Source organism: Mesocricetus auratus, unplaced genomic scaffold (genome assembly GCF_017639785.1).
Source record: "Mesocricetus auratus isolate SY011 unplaced genomic scaffold, BCM_Maur_2.0 Super-Scaffold_100011, whole genome shotgun sequence".
Lineage (NCBI taxonomy): Eukaryota > Metazoa > Chordata > Mammalia > Rodentia > Cricetidae > Mesocricetus > Mesocricetus auratus.
Window position 1 is genome coordinate 75,919,479 of NW_024429195.1, and position 20,870 is coordinate 75,940,348.

At 40.2% G+C, this 20,870-nt stretch overlaps 1 protein-coding gene across 1 annotated transcript; it reads left to right on the forward strand.

The window, feature by feature from the left end:
* Positions 1-320: 320 nt before the first annotated feature.
* LOC101833227 lies at positions 321-11,273 on the forward strand. The gene is made up of 2 exons (XM_005067933.4): positions 321-425; positions 10,375-11,273. The coding sequence occupies exons 1-2, from the start codon at positions 321-323 to the stop codon at positions 11,104-11,106; spliced, it is 837 nt and encodes a 278-aa protein (XP_005067990.1). The 3' UTR covers positions 11,107-11,273.
* The last annotated feature ends 9,597 nt before the right edge of the window (positions 11,274-20,870 follow it).

A 20,870-nucleotide genomic window follows, 5' to 3' on the forward strand; every position in this document is an offset into this window, starting at 1 on the left:
ATACAGGCCTCTGCCTTCTATCTATTAAGTACTAACCCATGAACTTATAATAATTTTTTTATAAAACTCACCTTCCCCATTGTCTGCAAAAATTCATTTTCCAGGTTAAAAGGACAAAGGATCAAGAAGCCACTGGCCTGGATGGCTCTGGGCCATTGCCTTTTATAGCTTCAGCTCTCCAACACAGAGACGCCTGCGAAAAGGAAGTTTGCATTGCTCTCAAAGACACCTTGCTTTCCCCAGATCGCCACTAAGCTGAGAGGAAGTCAGATCATTGCCCACAGCAACATGACCAGGCACAGGTATCACAGGCATACATCATGGCCACCCCAAATCCTGGCTCCTATGAGGATCAGCAGCGAGCCCCTTCCTGCACATGGACACAGGGCTCACCTGTCCACAAGTCTGTCTGTCCTGCAGAATCGGTGAGAATGAGGTTTCACAGAACTTCAAGCCTAAGCCAACACCATAGCCACAGAGTCAGTCTGAGCCATTAGGAGAAAACAGATGGGGGACCTTATTGCCAAGCCTCGGTGACTGGGTTCTGGGGTGCATGGATTCAAGGTTCCTTTCCTCAGACAGGGTAATTGTCACACTACCGGAAAATCACAACAGAATGAGCATCCACCCATCTCCATGCTGAATTTGTGTAGAGCCGAACAGCGACATTCAGCATTGAAAATAAAAAGGCAAAGAAAGCTGGCGAAGAAGAGAGGGGTCCCAAGTAGCTGTGTAAATGTTGGTCTCCCATGGTGAGACTACAACACTTTTAGGGGCTGACTTGCTGTGAGAGCCAGGAAGGACTCAGGCAAAAGGAAGGTTGAACCCCAGGAAGCTGGGAAAAGCATGAACATCTAATTTCCTTTGATTTGGTATGATGCTAAATAAAACTCAGCAAGAGCCCTGAGAACTCAAGACTCAGTGACAGCGTGGGGGCAGGGTGTGTATGTGGGGATTGTGCAAAGCCGACATTGGTAAATCTTTTTCCTTCAACACTTTGCAGTCAAGACTTTGAAATGTTTAGTTTTTATTTACCCATTCTTTTATTAATTTCACAAAGGCACACCACATCCCATGTACTAGGCAAGGTACTGGGTGGATGCAAAAGACTAAAATGTAATTTCCCAGGGATTTGACCCCCCCTCGTGTTCAAACAGCAACCCCAGAACATCTGATTCCCTGATCTCTGTGCTAAAAATCTTGTCTACAAAGTGATAGTGTTAAAAAGCCCTTGTGCGTGGAGGTGTGTTGCTATCAAAGAGGCCACAGAGAGCTGTGTTTTCTTTCCCTTTTGCCATATAAAGACCATGAAAACACCACTTACACCCTAGAAAACATTTGCTAGCTACTGAATCTATCAACACCTTGATTTCGGACTTACCAGTCTCTATAACTGTGAGGAATTTGTTTCTATTGTTATAATCCACCCAGATTATAGAATTTTGTGATAACAGCCTGGATGGACCAGAACATCAATAGACAAATGAATGTAATGAAAGATGCTGTATCTTGGGTAATTCTGAAAGTCTCCTTGGATTCTATAACAAATAACCAATCATGTCTCTGCCATCTGGAATTAACATAAATTTATTTTCCCTTAGGTCTTGAGTTTAGATGTCTGAAATCAAGATGCCAAGAGGGACAAACTTTTGCCAAGGGCTCTAGAGGAGATGTTTTCCTTTTCCAGAATTGGTGGTGCTAGCATGGCTTCTGGTGGCCTTAGTCCAATATCTGACTTCTCCTACATAAGACCTTTCCCTTGTCTCATCTGTCTCCCTCTGTGTGTGTGTGTGTGTGTGTGTGTCTATACTCTTGTCATGGGTACTAATGCAGGAAGGTTGAGTATCAGGATTCATAAATTGATTGCATCTTCAATTGCTAGGGTGTAGCCATATGGATTAGGGGGTCAGCATTTAATTCACTAAAGTTAATAAAGCAAATAAAAGAAGGGCCTGAAAGAGGCCACTTATGAGCCACATTTGAATGATATATAGAAAATTTAGGAGTTAAGCCTGAAATGTATGGGCAAAGGGTTGTCATTATGATCTGTAGGGTAGCAGGAGCATATCTCTGTTTCAGGATGGTAATTTTATGATGAAGGAAAGAAAAAGGAATCAAAATAAAGGAAGCCAAGTCACAAAGCACGCATACCCCTTGCCTCTGAGTTCTAATTTGTCAATGGATCTTGGCTGCTATACCATGGGTCACTGTAGGGAGAGTTCTTACTAGGTACCTGGACATGGCTGCAGGTGTGTGCCGGACATGTGGGATATAGGCCTGAGGAGAGGCAGGCATACTCTCTCAGGGTTCCTGTTGGATCTCTGAGGTCAGCTGAGATTGGATGCTTAGAGCACTGACCCTGGGCTATAAGTTTCTTATGTAAGTGTTTTTCTCCCCAATGAAATTAACCTACTTCTCCTCTATCCCATGTATGGTAACCTTCTTCCAACAGGATCACCAATACTGTACATCAAAAACACCAAGTCTGAAGGCCTAACATAGAGCTTGTGTTTGCCAATACTTAGGATGTTTGGGTCATGAATTTCATAAAAGGTTGAATTAAAAGGAATGTATGACATAATACGGGTGCTCTACATGTAAATCTAAAAAGAACATATGGATGCTATCTTGATGCCAAGCAAACATGTGACTGGTTAAAACATGGGAGGAGAAGAATATGAATGCTATAGGGTACCCAGTAGCTTCTGTTGTTAGGGATCTTGCTATGTGACCCTTTGCCATCCTTATTTGATTGATACCTACCAAACTAAACTGAAAACGTAAAGACAAGTTGGGAATAGTGGTGCATGCCTTCTGGAGAAGCAGAAGCAGGCAGATCTCTGAGTTTGAGACCAGCCTGGCTTTTGAAACGAGTTCCTGGACAGCCAGAACTACACAGAGAAACCCTGTCTTGAAAAACAACAAAACAAAACAAAAGACAACATGAAAACCATGAAAGGTGAGATGGAAAACACAGGATTTGGGAATTTGAATGACAGAAAGTCCTGTAAGGAAAACTAAAAATGGTTATCTCAGGTTTTCCTTCACATATGAACAAAAAGGTAATACTTGCACCAGGACACATAGTCACTAACTGTCCCATAGAGACCAAATCTGTGGGGTTCTATCAGGTGTCCTGTGAAGCATTTTGCCAGGCTGCTCGATTCTTCTTGTTGGTTTTTCCCAGACAGAGACATAAATGAGGAAATTGTTGGTGTGTAAGTGGTCACAAACCCCTGGAAATTCTGAACATAGATAAAGAACAAGAGCTGTAGAAAGCTAAGAGAAATGCAAGGCTGAGAAACAGAGTTGGTGAATTGAGGCACTTTGCCCGCAAACACTTCCAATCGTCACTCACTCTCCAGTCTGACTTGTTCTAGGCATCTTTCTATTGATACAACAACTGTCAGTTGTGCTATTTATTTGATGCCTATCACATATGTGCATTTCCATGTAGTGTTTATTTCAGTGTAGGATCAAACGTACTGGCTTCTATATGTTAGACAAATGCTCTACTGAGCTGAGTCCCCAATCATGTAGAACTTTTTTCAAGTAAATTCCCTTTGTACAATAAATTTTCAGATTTATTTGTATTATCTGACTATTTTATGCTGTACTAGAATCATATTAAAGGAGAGAAAAAGACAGAGAGTCATCCATTTTTTCTGATTCTTTACTGGTTTTCTCCTCTTCAGATTCCTCATCCAAACAAGTGCCTGTAAGTAGGATTTTTAAAAATGCCACCTTCTTTCATGGCAGAAAGTGTCATACTGTTTGATATGTGGTACAGTCATCACTGAAGAAAGCAAGATGACTTCCTGAGACAGTCCAGTATTCCCTGCATCATCCACCCTCTCCACACACACAAATATCAAATCATCATACTGCTCCTGGGATCATAGTGAGAGAGAACAAAACACTTGAGTAAGCATGTGTCTTCATTCTGCTTTTTGTTTTATTTTAAGAGAAGAGGGTGACTCTGGGCCTACACATCTGAGGTAATCTCATCAGTGACTTCAGTGGCTCTGTTGTGGCACTGTAATGTGCCTGTCAGGACACTTTCTCATGACAACACAACCCCTTCCTTAGTGTGTTCCAACAAAGTGCTTGAGAGCAGGAACCATGAATAGATTCTCAGAAAATAGTGTTGACTTGAATTAATTCTGTCACAATACAGAGGCACTGTGACTCTTGAGTGGTCAAGGAGTGTTCAAGAAGAGTGGAGGGATAGATTAGCATCGAGGCAAAGCCTTAAATAAAGTCCAATTAAATTGGGCTTTCTAGCCACCATGGTTTTGGTCTGTACAGCTTGGTCCTCTCAGCTTATGAAAATTTTCAATTTTAATGATATATTAAAACTAAAACTACATAGGAGCGTCAGAACATCTTAAATTAGTGTTAAAGTTAGCAGTGATTTGGGTCAGTGTCATTTCAAGCTTCACAGGAAATAGAAAGGAACATAAGTTGGTTGTCATAGAAGTTGGGCAGTGATTTATATTTTTAAAGAAGCTTGCTTGAGAGCTAGACTTGACTTGGAATTCAATATATTTTTAGTTGGTGTTAAAGTAAAATTCAAAATGAAAATTTCCATTAGATAATCAAGTGTGTAGGAGAGCTTTTGAATATAGTTCATCAAGAATATGGTATAATGAAATAATGATAGCCTAGTTAGCACTTCTGTTCTAAGTTAATCAGTATATAAATCTATCAATTCTACTCTACATTAGTATAAACACATTTGCTGGTAAATTTTAATCATCAGTTTGACACAGTCTGGAATCACCTGACAAGGGAGCTAGTTAAGGGAATGTCTAGGTCAGGTTAGTCTGTCAACATGCTGGTGGGAGATTGTCTTGACTACATCAATTGGGATGAGAACAGTTTAGGTGGCACCATTCTTTAGGAAGGAGACTCCAAATGAGAGTGGACAATCAGGCTGAACATTAGCAAGTGTGCAGCAGTTCAAAGGTCTCTGCTCTTACCTGTGAATATAATAAGACTCGTTGCTTCATGACGTACCTGCCTTCACTTCCCACACAATGATGTACTGCAATTGTAATTGTGAGTCAAATAAAGTCTTTCTCCTTTAAGAAGCCTTAGTCAGGGTATTTTATCACAGCAACAGGAAATGAAACTAAGATGTCCCCTACCCCTGTTCATACATATATTCAGAAACACACACGCATTGGAAGGCTGGAAATCTGTTGCTTATTTTATTTACCACTCAGGGCTCTACAGGACCTTTTCAGGAGGTGGAATTTGATTATCTTGTTCTTTCATTGTCTTAAGCTCTGAGGACTGAAGCTAGGACCTGAAACAGAGCACAGTTAAGTCCCCAAAATGTGTGAAATTTTGCTACAACTCTTAAGATCCCTAAATTCAAAGTGATAAACCTAGGTATCTGAATAAGCATTTATTCTTCAAAACATATGCAAACTGTGATATGTAGTTCTACCAGCATAGTACTAATGGATAAACACTGAGAGTGAACTTACGTGAACTCATAAAACAGCTCACAAATATTCTAATGGACAGTTTTACTTTTACCAAAATAAAAGGCTAAAGAAAAGCCACTATCTAATGGGATTATCTTGGTGCTTTATCCTTATTTTATGGATCATCACAAACACTTGGCTTTTAGTTTCTTTCTGCAATTCCTTATTCACTAACTGCTCTTTGGCACAATTGCTTTACACTGTTTATTGTATTATATGAAGTGTCTATGCACATTATGGCTTTTAATCTTCCCATCAAACCTATGAGTAAATACCAGTAGGCTCCTCATTTTACCTGTAAACACTTGAAGCATACAAAGGTTAAATAACTTGATAAGTAAATGGTAAAGTCTAATTTCAAACTCCAAAGCCCTCACTCCACGAATTTGTGAAGCTATTATGTGCCTTTTTTTTTGTTTTCCATGATTACTTGGATTGCGGCTTTTTTAATGCAGCTTAGAGCTTTTTTTTTCACTAGACCTGTGTCCGACTCCAATCACATCTCCTCCAGTCCTGGGCAATTCTCTTGAGTCATAACCTTCTACTGAAATCAGGTCCTTCTCCAACATCCACTATGCCTTCCTTCCCTACTTCCTTTCTTTCTTTGTTCATCCCCATTTGGAAAAAAAAAGTCTCCAAAAGAAGAATTCAAAGATTCATAATCCTTGCAAACCCAGGGCAGTTATGCAGAGTTCATGGGATCAGCTTGAAAGGGAAAGGACAGGGAAAAACAAGTGTTTGAGCTGAACATTCAGTGTCTGCCTTGCTGTTCACAAAGAGAAGCCAGTCAAACGTATGGAGCCTCCTACTTTGAATATGTGTAAGTAACATCCTAAAAACTCATATACAGCTGTCTACCCTGATAGCTGGGTGAAACAATGGTGTGTGAATCCTGACTGTCCACGCATTCTGGCTAAGTCATTGGGTCTGCTGCACAAGGTTCCAGAGCTATATGTTGCCCCAGACTTTGGGTGAGGATTATGCACATGGGTTTGTCTATGCTTTGGGGAGTAAATCTGTTATCTGTTTTCATGGAATGTGCCCCCGAAAATCTACATAATGCAAATTATCTGGAAAACGTTTTCCAATATGTATTTTCATTTGGGACAGACTTTGGTGTATTTGAAAGATGTGGGCAGAAGAGTGAACTTTTGCTTGGACAATCATACACATAACAATTAGGAAGATTTACATATTAAGAAATCACCCTAAGCATTCAAATGAAACCACTTTTAGAGAAATTCATATACTTTGTCAAACAGCAAATTGAGCCAGAAGAATCTAAAGAGAGTGGGAATAGATTTCAGCATCTCACACCCACTTTGGAAAAAAAAATCTGTCACATCTTGAAAGATCTCACGGAAAGACTTTGGTTTCTACATACTTTCCAGACCATGTTAAAAATCTCATCAATACTAAATGGTGCCTTATTTCAAATGAACACCTCCATATAACTTGACAAACTCTTTTCTTTTTGTTACCTCTTTGTGAGAAGAGCTCATGTAGACCAGGCTGTCCTCAAATTTGACATACAGCCGTGGAGAGTGGGGACCCTGATTTTTGTTCCTCTGCAGATTGAGTGCTAGAATTACTAACATGGACCATCTTCCTTTGTTTCCTAGTCTCTTTATATTCTGAAATTTTAACGTGTTTGTGAAGTAAGTGACAACGCAAAAGCGGTGTTTCTATTCTGTGGTGCAGAACTCTACAATTATTTCTTTCTACTTTCTCAAATTTTATGTTATTGTGTACAGGTGTTTTGCCTACATGTATGTCTATAAGCCACTTTATTGCTTGATGCCTAAAACCTGAAGATACCAGAAGTTGTCAGATGCCAAAGGGCTGGAGTTACAGGTGATTGATTGTAAGCCATCTCTCTTGGAGGCTGGGATTTGAACTCAGGTCCTTTGCAAGAAAAGCAAGTGCTCTTAATTGCTGAGCCACTTCTTCAGACCTTTTCTTTTTTACTTATAAATGAATTTATTGCCTTGCTTCTACAGCATAGTAAAAAAAGTTCCTGCACACTCTTGGCTTGTGCCATTTTAAAAGACTCACTTGAACATGTTTCCTGACCCACTTCCAGACCTCATATGATACATCCATGCTACACATTTCTGAAAATGGAATAAATTAATAATTTGAGTGATTTAGCACCAACAATTACTTGATAAATTAAAGGTCAGTGCTCAATGTTAATAAGGCAAGAACTCAAGAGTAGGCTGCTTCCTGCTCATTTTCTCTTCTCAACAATTAGTGACAATTCTATATGACATGGTTCTCAGTTTCAAGTCACAAGTAGCCAACAGATTACACAAGAACACAAACAACCAGATCCATAACAGCACACATAACTAGCAGGTGACCCCAACAGCTTCTGGAAGTCTCAGGCACCAAAGAACACAGCATGTCACAGAAGGCCCCATGGGGCCAGCCTCACAGTCCCACACTTTTACAGATGAAGGCCCAGGTAGGAAGAAAAAGCCAACTTGTCTCTTGCTCTGTGCTCCTCCAAAGCTCTGTCCAGGATAGAAGGTGGAGCCATAACTGGGACTCTAGCCATCAACAGATAAAAGGACTCAAAACAGAGCAGAATAGAACCCATGTTCCAGAAGTGACAGAAGGACTGCACTTTTGTTCTGGGAATAGGCTTAATTATAATGGGTTCAGGGAGGGAGGGAGGGAGTTAAGTGGTTAATGCTGGATGCTGCCCCACCTTGAAGACCCAGACCTTTAAAGAGTCTCTCAAGTCCTCCTTCCAGCAACTACGTGGACATGACATGGTCTCAAAACACCCCATTTCACAGACTTGAAAACCAGAGATCTTTCTCTCCTTCTAGCTGAAGACTTTCAATGTCTTTATTTTTCTCTTCTTAGATATTTTCTCCCTATATTAGAATAAGTGTTCGGGAGCAAAAAAAAAATCCCCATCTAAATGCCTTTAAGTTGAAGCAGTTTTACTAAAATGTTTTCCATTTCAGAAAACACTTTAGGTTTTTATTTATATTTGAACACCCTTGTAAATTAAGTATTTTTCTCTCAAATAGCTTAAAACTTTTGCATCATAAAATACAGATCACTTGGTTAGATGATATCCAATCCACCACATTTAAAACAAGTTTCTGATAAGAGCCTTTTCTGAGAAGGTTTCTTGGGAATATAACTATAAAAAAGTCCATTTGCCTATTTAGGTTCCCATTGCTGAGTGAGAAAAAGATATAAATGTCATTGAAAGACAGATTATTTATTATTTTCCCATCTGCTTACTGCAATGGTTATTTGAATCTCTGGTAAGTGTAAAATGCTTTATATTAATAAATTCAAATGATGTCTGTTGTCTTATACAAACACAGATGTCATTTTTGCAGCTTGGACTTGTTTAAGTACACAAAATTAAAAAATAAAAATACAAATATGAATTTTTTGAGTTAACACAAAATTTATAGTAAGAATGCAAATCCATGTTCAATTTTTTTCATATTCATCTTTAACTCAACTTATAACAGTTCACCTTATTCCTCACTTTCATTACATGAGACACTTTTTTGATGTGTGCATAATAATTGCAATATTGCTTATTTTTTCTGTCATCGTTTGTAGTTATAAGGACTTCAACTACAGAAAATTAGATCCATAACCACAGTGAAATTTGAATTTTGTATTTATAAAAAATGAAGAAAAACAGAGTGTTACTTAACAGAAGAATCAACCCTTTTCCTCAAGTCATCAAAAGAATGATTCTATCAGAAAACAAGAAGACCATTTGGACCAATCATCAATGCCTGTGGTGCTTTGAGGACAATCGTCTCAGCTTCTGTTTTCAAAGCAATATACAGTAATAAGACTTCAATATAACTGCAGGGAAACTTTAATATCAGATACTGGTCTGGTTCAGAAATCTAGCTCCAAGCCATCATCTACCTGTTTCTGTGAGATTTGTATTGCCACATTCTTGTCTATTCTTAAGAGCTATGTATGTCCCACAGTCAGGAGTGAGAAGCAAGACTGTAGGATTACATCGTTTCCTGGAGACATTTTAGAATGTGTTAGTGTCACAGCCATCATTATTTAGGGTGCGTACCATGTTCAAGTATGGATGAGAATTCCTAGAAAGAAGCTTTATATCAGCAGTCTAATTGACCTGTTACAACTACAGGGGATGTGAGAAGGTTGGACTCTCGTGGGTCCATAGTCTAAATATGCATTAGTCTGAGACTGGTTCTGGCCTCCTAAATAGTCCTTCCTTGTCACCGCTGTGTCAAACCTAACATCCTTCTATTAACAGGGAAAACTCTTAAGAATTTATTAACTTAACAGACCACTTGCTAAGATCAGATCCAAAGCTAATAGTCATCAGTCCCCCAACCTGCTGTAACTTGCCTCTCTGATCATTCTACCAGAGTATTCTTGAAAATGCCTTGATTTATAATATCTTTTGTTCTGTTAGTATAAAGACTCCATGAATCTTCTTCCTTATTAGAATACTGTATTTGGGGAAATCTGAATATGTGTTTCCAGGCCATGGTCACTTATAATTCTGTCTCCAGAAGAAAGCATGTCTTCTACTGCTTTGAAGAGAGAGCTGTTTCTTTTGATAACATTAGGCATTGGACTAAAGCCTTTCATTACCTAACTGGTCACAACCATATGAAATAGATTTTCTTATAGCCTCTTCTTGAAAGATATGGAGCACAGAAACTGGGATGCCTCTGCTTGATCAAGGTCATACACCCTCTAAATGGGCGAGCCTGGGCTCCTATACAAAATCAACAGAGTCCCTAATACACACTACTAAGCTCAAGCTGTATCGTCTATTAAAGAGATGCAAACTCAGTTGGTTTAAGGTTCAAGGCCATTCTTTGTTTGCCAATTTCATTTGCAGCTCCTCCTTCACTTCTTCATACTGCTGACTGAAGAGGCTCCAGAGACAGAGTCCAAGGGAAATGGAGTAAGGCCGGTGGCCGGGTCTGCTGAGTCCGCAGCAGGTGCAGGCCCAGTTGTCACCTCCCCAGAACATCTTCCCATGGATTCTGACACTGTTGACTCTTCAGACTCCGAGTCTGATATCCTTTTGGGCATTCTGGACAAGTTGGACCCTGTCATGTTTTTCAAATGTCCATCCCCAGAATCTGCCGATCTGGAGGAGCTCCCAGAGGTCTACCCAGGACCTAGTTCCTTACCAGCCTCCCTTTCTCTGTCAGTGGGGACCTCATCAGCCAAGCTGGAAGCCATTAATGAACTCATTCGCTTTGACCATGTATACACCAAGCCTCTAGTCTTAGAGATCCCTTCTGAGACAGAGGGCCAAACTAACGTGGTAGTGAAAATTGAGGAAGCACCTCTCAGCTCTTCAGAGGAGGATCACCCTGAATTCATTGTCTCAGTGAAGAAAGAACCTTTGGAAGAAGACTTCATTCCAGAGCCAAGCATCTCAAACCTGCTTCCATCCAGCCACTGTCTGAAACCATCTTCCTGCCTGCTGGATGCTTATAGTGACTGTGGATACGAGGGCTCCCCTTCTCCCTTCAGCGACATGTCTTCTCCACTCGGTATAGACCATTCTTGGGAGGACACTTTTGCCAATGAACTCTTTCCCCAGCTAATTAGTGTCTAAAGAGCCACCCCACACTGGGCCCTTTCCTTGACCATTATACTGCCTAGAGGATAGCAGAGAAAGATTCCTTTAAAGTATTCTTTTAAACCTCATATCTGACTTCCAAGTATTGTCTTTTCACATCCAGCCATCTAAGGTATTCAAAAATAATGGAATTCAGGACTACAGCTTTTGAGATTGTTTTAACTTAAATACAAGGAGGGTCATTTGACAGTTATTTCCCAGATTAGCTTTAAACTATGTAGGTGAGGCTAGGCTGGAACTCTTGACCCTCCTGTCTCTATCTCCCAAGTGCTAGCTTACACAGGTGTGCACTTCCACACCTGCCTCTTGACATGTCCTAAAGTGGACATGGGGTTTATGAATGGCCTTTGATAGTTTCTCTTTCCCGCCTCTCAGCTTCCCAGGGTTTAGTTTACTTCTACAAGCATAAACCCCAACCTGATGGGGCTTGTTTATCCTTATGTACAGTACGAGTGAAGATCAAGAATCTTTGTAAATTATAGAAATTTACTATGTAAATGCTTGATGGAATCTTCTTGCTAGTGTAACTTCTGGAAGGTGCTTTCTCCATTTATTTAAAACTACCCATGCAATTAAAAAAGCAATGCAGCAAAAAAAAAAGACCAAAGTCAACTCTTTGGAGTCAGATGTTCGGAAATTAAGGGAAAGAGAAATTCTGGCTGTCTCTTGGGTTTACTATAGAACTCAACAGAGAGTCATCAACCTCTCAGCCAGGAAATTTATCATGTTGGCAAATCTACAGAAGGAGATGATTTTGCCTGTGACAAATAATATTGTCCTCAAAGGTATATATTAAATAAACACTGAATGTCCTCGGTGTCATTGAGATCTGTTTTAGCGTAGCTGGGCTTATATAAAGAAACATGGGAAGGCTCAGTTATCATATTCAACACTGGTTGGAGCCCTGAAAACAGAAAACCCACTTTTTCACACTGTAGCTTCTGGTCTTAGAAAGCCTTCATTCTACAACCTAACATCCACGCTTCTTCTCTACTGCAGCCTGCCCCATAACCTAATTTGGCAAACACAATTCCTGTTACCTGCTAGCTTTGTGTTATTAATTTTGGAAAGGAGCCATGATTTATACTCCAACCACTTACCCTCAGCCAGTTAAGAGAACATTCATCTGCAGCACAGATCCTCAGGAACTACATGCTTCCTTCTTGTCTGCTTCCTTATGCATTGCAACACAGGTTGCTTTGGGAGACAAGGATAATGAGTAAGTTTAATGATTTAGGGAGCTTCAGACCTACACAATCTACTTAGACAGGAAGCCTTGTGGGCCAGCAATGCTTACATTCATTGTGAAGGCTCATTCATCATGAATGTCTCTGGTTAGGCCCAACCAAAAACTGTGGAAAAATATTGGGAAGCTCCGGCTAATAATGGTGAATTATGAGGTACAATGTAGGACCCATGAGAAAGAAGCCTGAAGAATTTAAGGCTCCTCAGCTTGAAAAAAAAGATTAAACAATGAGCTGCTTTCAGAATTGCCTTCTGGTCAAAGGGATTTATAATATAGAAAAGGTTATATGGTTTTTTTCTACACTGAGGATACAAAGAAACCAGGCTTCAATTGTGGAAAGATAAATGGGTAACCTCACTGAGACTTGGTGTGGTCAACCAGATAGCCTCTGAAGGCCTTCTGTAACCCCTTGGTAGAAGATGACTTAACCTACACAATATTGGAAGCTCTCTTATTAGAGCCATCAGAGAAAAGGTGTATTTTTGTGATAGTCAAGTCAGTCTCTTTGCTGAAGGCAGAGGTCTGCAATGCACATGGTCTTGAGTTTCCTCACAATTACATTACCCTAGAGTTGATTCTGTTTGCTTTATAACTTCTCAGAAATTTTGAGGAATCACCTACCTCATACAAGCTTCTATTGTGTGGGCAATGAACCCTCTCCTGTCATTGACAAAGGGATCAAATTTCCTCCTGTCTCCAAAAGGATGTCCAATTTTGGACCATAATGCAGTTAAAATGGCTTTCTGCAAACAGGTTTCTAAATCAGTTGCCTTACCAGCACAATGGGGTGAGATCTGTAATTCTCCTCCCTGAATTACTCTGACTATACTATGAGAAGCACAAAGTCAATCTTTGTTGCTATCAAACTCTGAAGGTTAAGTTTCTAGGCAAGAAGAAGGTTGTTTTGAAGCCATGATCAATCAACCATGTCAACCTGCCAGAAGGAACTTATAACAGTGGAGGTAATAGATGTTTACACTGAAGCTCTGCTTTTCTCACTCCTTAGATTCTAACATCCAGTCACTCTTTTTTTAATTCGTGGAAGGAAAGATACAGTGGGAGCACATTTATGATCTGCACACAATGAAATGTCTTTTTCATAACTATCATTGTTGATGTTTCATATACCCAACCTTACCAGCACTCTCCCACATCTTTGTTACTCTGAAACTAAGAAGAGTAAGGATCACTAGAATAAAAACTCACTGATCACCATATTTTCATGGTAAGGAAAGAGTCTTCTGTCATTAGTTGCAAAGAAGGAATGAGTTCTATTCTTATTATTTTAATTCAAAACAAAAGCCACCCCTTCTATATCTAACCCTTGTGGGTGGGCAGCAAAGCCTCATTTGTGAGCAAGGAGGGAACTGGTTAATTATACTTAGTAGGTCTAGTGTCTAAAATAACTCTTTCTTACTAAAAATCCAACACTAGCAAATAGGTAGAGTGAATTACATCTGCAATGGAAAAGACAAGACAAAAGGGAACAGGACAATGATAGAGAGAGACGCAAAGGAGATAAATCCATGTTTGTCAATTTCTTGCATGAGGTTGACTTCCACTCAGTGGCTGCCATATTTGGAAATGAATACAGTGTTAAGTTTATATATTCCTGAAGATTTATCTAACTTTTTGACATTCTCTCCATCCACTCAAGCTCACACAACAAAAGTATCATAGGGTAGTTAGTTGGATTAAGTCACAAAATTCATTTTCCCACAGTTATGGAAACTATAATTCAAATCCAGGTCCAATGTGCTTACTTTCTATTAATTAATGTCTCTCTCCCTGGCTTATACACCTCTCTCCTCTTGACAGAGAGAAATTGTGAATAAGGGAGAGAGACAGATTTAGTGTCTTTCTATATAACTACTAATGTCATATGAAGGCCCCCACCCTCATGACTTCATCCAACCCTAGTAACGGTCCAATGGGCATATCTGCATATAACATCACACTAGAGTCATGTACTTCTTTGAAATTGAAGGAACACAGCATTCATTGCATAACAGAAAATGGTAGCAGAGTCTAACTAAAGGGAAATTTGCCTTAGCAAAGTTTCCCTTTGCAATTTCAGAACATTGAAAATGCTTCAGAATCCAGCCTCCTTCAACATGAGAGCTGAGCCTTCCCTACCTCTTCTCAACCACATTGCCCTCGGTCTTTCTGTCTTATACTTGCAAACTACCAGTTTTCACATTGTCTGGATAGAAAATGCCATTGTGTGACTTCAAAGGACTGGAGCTGCTGCACAGTGTATCATTCCAGGGAAACATGCCTCCTCTCACAACTGTGTGTGTCTGGAATTCCTCTCACCTTTCCCTTTTGGCGTATCAACTTCAGGAATCCACATTATTCTTAATGCTGTAGGAACTGGGTATAAGGGGAGAGATATTCTCTTTCAGTTATTACAATGAAGAGTCATGTGATTTACATTGATTTCCTACATATAAACTGGGTTGATATTCACCTTTGTATTTATTCTGTCTCCCTCTCCCTCTAGGATGATGGTGTGTGTGTGTGTGTGTGTGTGTGTGTGTGTGTGTGTGTTTGCATATGTCGCAGCACATGTGCAAAACTCAGAGAAATCTTGTGGGCTCTGAGGACTGGGTCAAGGGCCTTTTCCATCTCCATAGTCCGATCCTCATTTTTATAGGCAACTGCTATTCATTTACCTCCCTTTTAAAGATAAGGAAGCTGAGATCAAATCCATTCAGTCGGAGAGTATGTAACAAGATGGAATAAAGCATAAGCAGCAGATAGAGGATCAACCCACGACCCCCAGGCCCTGATTTCTGAATTTTAAGGCATCACACTTATCCATCATAGACTATCAATTGGTCCCTAATCCCTACTCAATACAAATCTGTCCATCTCAGTATTTCCAGTTAGGATTCAATACAATTTCTGTGGTCTCTTATCATGCAATGATTTTCAACATAATTCTGATAAATTTCACAGCAAGTCCCCTCTCCTGCTGTCTCCAGGATCTAAGGCATTGTGAGCAATGTGGATTGTCCTGGGTAAGCCAAATGGGAAAGGTGAGAGGAATGGCAGACTTGCACAATGGTGAGGAGGAGGCACAGGCTCCTGAAAAGGTACACGGTGAAGTGTCCCCACTCCTTTGAAGATGACAGAGAGAAATGCATGCCCATAGGTATTTTTCAAATGCAGAAAGCACTCTTCTTTCAACCATATCAACGGAATTAATATTTACTAGTTGACTACATTTAAAATCACTTAGGAGATTGGTAAGGCGCACCTTAGATGTGTCTGTGACAGAGGTTTACTAATGGAACTCTAATGTGGGTGGCATCATCCACTGAGATGGGGGTTCAAACAGAATAAATGGTGAGAAAAGATTGCCCAGGCATAGTGTAGGCAGCACCACCCCTCTCGTTCCTGGTTTTCATGACATGAGCTGTTCTCTTCTACCACAAACTCTCAGCCAGGGTGTATTGAAGACCCATGAAACAGGAGCCAAAATGAGGAATTCCTCACTTTAAGCTTCATTGGATACTTTGGTCACCAGTATGCAAAGGTAATGTTTAGGACACCTTTTCTATATCCAGCTGTCTCCTAAGAGGAGTCCAATTAGCTCCTGAAACCAACTTACAACTCATGAGAAAGTCACAGGTAATCTACCCACCAAAGGCATCAGTTTTGAAGCCAAGCCAACTCCTGAGCTTAGCCCTGACTGAGTTACTTAGCCAAGTGAAACTGTGAAGTGTCCCCAGTGTAAAGTAGCATCTAGTATCACTGCAAATATTAAGACAACACCTACTAAAGACTCAGCACAAGAGCTGCATAAGCTAAAGATTACCTGTTGCCCTTCCTGTCATTGTCTTTTATTGACAGGGAATACCGAAGGCACAGCTCTTTTCTTGGGATGCTCACGACATAATGGGAAAACTGAGACAGGCATGAATGATGCCACCACAGGCAGATTCTGAAGGGAACAGAGAACAGAAATGTACATGTTCTTCCCAGGGCTCTCTCCCACTACTTCTCAAATGTCAGGATTCCCTTACCCCTACAAGGCAACATCCTGATTGGTTTAAACCCCAGTATTTCTCTTCCCCTGGGAAATAGACTTCCCAAGTTCATTGTTAAGTATGTCTCCAGAAATACTAGGCATATGGGGTAAAAAAAAAGCAAAGCAAAAAGAAAAATAATGAAATAAAAAAGTCTAACAGATTAGGACCCCAGCTTGATGTAGTGTTGCAATTCACAGCCTTGTCACTCTGTTTTATAACACCATTCCTCAAAATCTGTGACAGCATCCCAGCCCCAGAATCCTAGAATGAAGAAATTTGGCATGGGGCAGACACGTTTACATTTTCTTCTGAACATTTTCATTTAAAAGTTTTCTCTACTCTGTGCTTCTGGTATAGGCACCTCTGATTACAAGTAAGGAAGTAAAAATACCAAGGCAAAGTACAGCAGCTCACTTGGCTCCAAGCCCCTCCCACGTGCCAGGCTTTCCAAGATGCTCACTAGTGGAGAGAGAAGGCAAGTACAGCTGGCCTTCTAGGCCATATGGTACATTTTTCTCCATCAACTACTTTTCGGGGGGGGGCACAACTGCTTTGAGGGAACTCACAACTGTTAATTTGCTAACCCTTATAGACATGTATGAAGAAGACACTTTGGGTAATATTGATATACAGATATGGAAAGTTCGATACACAGAGATCATAGAGATTAATGGAGAGAAGAATAGAGTATAAGATAGCAGTAGAGGAGTTTGCACTACGAAAGCAAGAGAGTTCTCAAACCTACACTTACATTGTATGTATGTATGCATGTATGCATTCATGCATGTGCATGGGTGTGGATGTGTGTGTGGATGTTTTCAAACACAAGTATAAATGAAAGTCAGAGGAAAAGCCCACTTCCAGTTCTCATCTTCCATCTGGGTTGAAACCACCATGTACACCAGACTACATGGCCTGTGAGTTTCTTGGAATTCTCCCAGTCTCAACCCCTCCCCTCCCCTTTCAGAGTTCTGGGGTTAGAGGCACAGTGGGAATCGAACCCAGCTTTCACAAAGCCTCTGGAGATCCCAGCTTAGGTTCTCACGCTTGTGCACACTGGGCCATCATCTCAGCCTGGGTACCACTTTGCACTTGGTGCCTGCACTGCATTTATGCAGCTGAAGTCAGAAGGCTTTTACTGTGAGTGTGACCGGATTTGGGGGCTGCTTGCCCTGTGGAACGTGAAATGGTATCCCATCTCAAGGGATGCATGACAAGATACAAGGATTATACCTCCTCTACCTGGGAACTGATGGGTTCAAACACATCAACCTTGACAAATATGAACTCTGCTGAAAGCAGGCATAATGTGTACTGTGTTTATGATTATAGGTTACAGTCTGAGGGTGTGGGAGAACCGTGAACAGCAGATACAAAGCATATGGCTTCTTTTTAAGACGATTTAAGTTGGACATCTTATGCAGTATTTCATTTCTCAAATCCTTTTTCCACACTTACATTTTAGAGCCAAATTGCACTTTAAACTGGATTATGAGTGGGCATACACCACAATTTAAAAAAAATTGTTAGAGGGCAAAGAATGGCACATGCCTTCCATGGCCTCCTTCTTCTGTCCGTGTGGAATACTGTGCCTGAATGTAACCAGCAATTGATAAGCATCAAGGATCCACATACACTGAAAACTGGGTCACAGCCTGACCAGTGAGAGATGTTTGACTCATGTTTATTGATTGATAAAGTACTGGCAAAGGAATGGCCTCGTAGTCAAAGATGAATAATTGGTGGCTTGCAATCAGTGACAATCAGCCATGCAAAGCAACAATTAACATAAATGGATCTGAAGAACCTTGTGGATACAAACTCACTACCTGTTATGATAATGCCAAAAAGAGAAGTACTGTAGATAAAGGTAGATTTTATGCTTATTTTTCTTTCCTAAATTTTATTTGATTTTTAGATTGAAGAAATATATTATGTTGCAACAATTGCATGGATACAGTTAGAAAAGTATGTCCCTGTCCATTACCCCATATTTCGGCCTTAAAATGATAAAATTAAGAATGCTTCTTCAGGTAAGATTTGCATTTTCTTAACTACAAGAGACAGAAATGTGCACAAGTCTTTTTTTCTTTTTTTATTTTTATTATTTATTTTTAATTTTAAATTTAAATTAGAAACAAGGTTGCTTCACATATTAATTCCAGGTCCCTCTCAGTTTCCCTTCCCTCCTCCCGTGCCCTCCCTCAACCTCCCCAATATCTCCTCATTTCCCCAGGGAGGGTGAGGCCCTCCATAGGGGTGTCCATAGTCTGTCATTTCATCCAGGGCAGGGCCTAGACCCTCCCCCAAGAGTTCAGGGTGAGAGTGCATCTCTCATTGTTGGATGGGAGCCCAAAGTCCATTTGTATTCCTGGGTAAAATACTGATCTATTACCCAAGGCTCAATAGGCCTCCTCATTGACACCCACATTCAGGGGTCTTGATCAGTCCCATGCTGGATTCCCAGGCTGATGCCTGGGATTCAAGAGTTAACCCTTGTCAGGTCAGCTGTTTCTGGGGGTTAAACCAGCCCAGTCTTAATCACTTTGGTCATCAGTCCTCCCTCTCTGTCACTGGATTTCTTGAGTTCAGCTCAGTGCTTAGCCATGGAAGTCTGCCTCTGCTTCCATCAGCCACTGAATGAAGGTTCTGTTTCCCAGACTCTCTGACCATGGAATTGTAGGCTGGCACTCCCCAGATCTATGTCTAAAATCCATATATGAGAGAGTATATGTCATGTTTCTCTTTTTGTGCCTGAGTTACCTCACTCAGGAGGGTTTCTTCTAGTGCCATCCATTTGTCTGCAAATCTCAGGATTCCATTGTTTTTCTCTGTTGATTAGTACTCCATTGTGTAAATGTACCACCTTTTCTCTATACACTCTTCGGTTGAGGGGCATCTAGGTTGCTTCCAAGTTCTGGCTATTACAAATAATGCTGCTATGAACATAGTGGAACAGACATCCTTGTTGTATGAATGGGCATCTTTTGGATATATGCCTAAGAGTGGAGTTGCTGGGTCTTGTGTTAAGTTTATTCCCATTTTTCTGAGGAATCTCCATACTGATTTCCAAAGTGGCTGAACAAGTTGGCACTCCCACCAGCAATGGAGGAGTGTCCCCCTTTCACCACATCCTCTCCAGCATAAATTGTCATTGGTGTTTTTTATTTTAGCCATTCTGACAGGAGTTGGTATCTCAGAGTTGTTTTGATTTGCATTTCCCGGATGGCTAAGGATGTTGAGCACTTTCTCAAGTACCTCTCAGCCATTTTAGACCCCTCTATTGAAAATTCTCTATTTAGTTAGCAGCCCACTTTTAAATTGACTCCTTTGGTGTTTTGGAGACTTGCTTCTTGAGTTCTTTGTCTGTGCTACTGGTGTTATGTATAGGAAGCTGTCTCCTGTACCAATTCGTTCAAGGGTACCACCCACTTTCTCTTCTAAGAGGTTCAGTGTGGCTGGATTTATGTTGAGGTCTTTGATCCATTTGGACTTAAGTTTTGTGCATGGCGATAAACATGGATCGATCTGCATTCTTCTACATGCCAGTCTCCAATTATGCCAGCACCATTTGTTGAAGATGCTTTCTTTATTCCATTGTATATTTTTAGCTTCTTTGTCAAAGATCAGATGTTCACACGTGTGTGGGTTAATATCCGGGTTTTCATTTCGATTCCATTGGTCTACCTGTCTATTTTTGTGCCAATACCAAGCTGTTTTCAGGACTATCACTCTATAATAGAGCTTGAAGTCAGGGATGGTGATGCCTCCAGACGTTGCCTTGTTGAACAGGGTTGTTTTGGCTATCCTGGGTCTTTTGTTTTTCCATACAAAATTGATTATTTTTCTTTCAAGGTCTGTGAAGAATTTGTGCACAAGTCTTTAAACCATACCCCCACACGCACATATACACAGACACATACATATACACACATACACACATGTACCCACATACAGAAACATACACACACATACGCATACACACACAAAGATAAACATCATAAGTGCATCTCTGAACGCACAGTATAGATATAACATACAGATCATATAATGCGTTATGGCTATGTACTGTGTGGCAATCAGTGATCTATCATAATACAAAAGCAAGTTTCAACCACAAAGTTAGTTTTTATTTTTGTTTTATTTTTCTCTTTAAAGCACTATACATTTTTCATGAGATGAAAACCTTTTTCACTTTCTTCTTTGAATCATTTTATAGAGACATGGTTTATAGCTAATGAAAATCATCTATTATAAGTTCTCAGTTTGGTATGTTTTAAAACCAAAACACCAAATAATCCAATTAAAAAGTGGGGTACAGAACTAAATAGAGAATTCTCATTAGAGGAATCTATAATGGCTGAAAGACACAAAAGAAAGTGCTCAACATCCTTAGCCATTAGGGAAACACAAATCAAAACAACTCTGAAATATATTTTTGCTCCTGTCAGAATGGC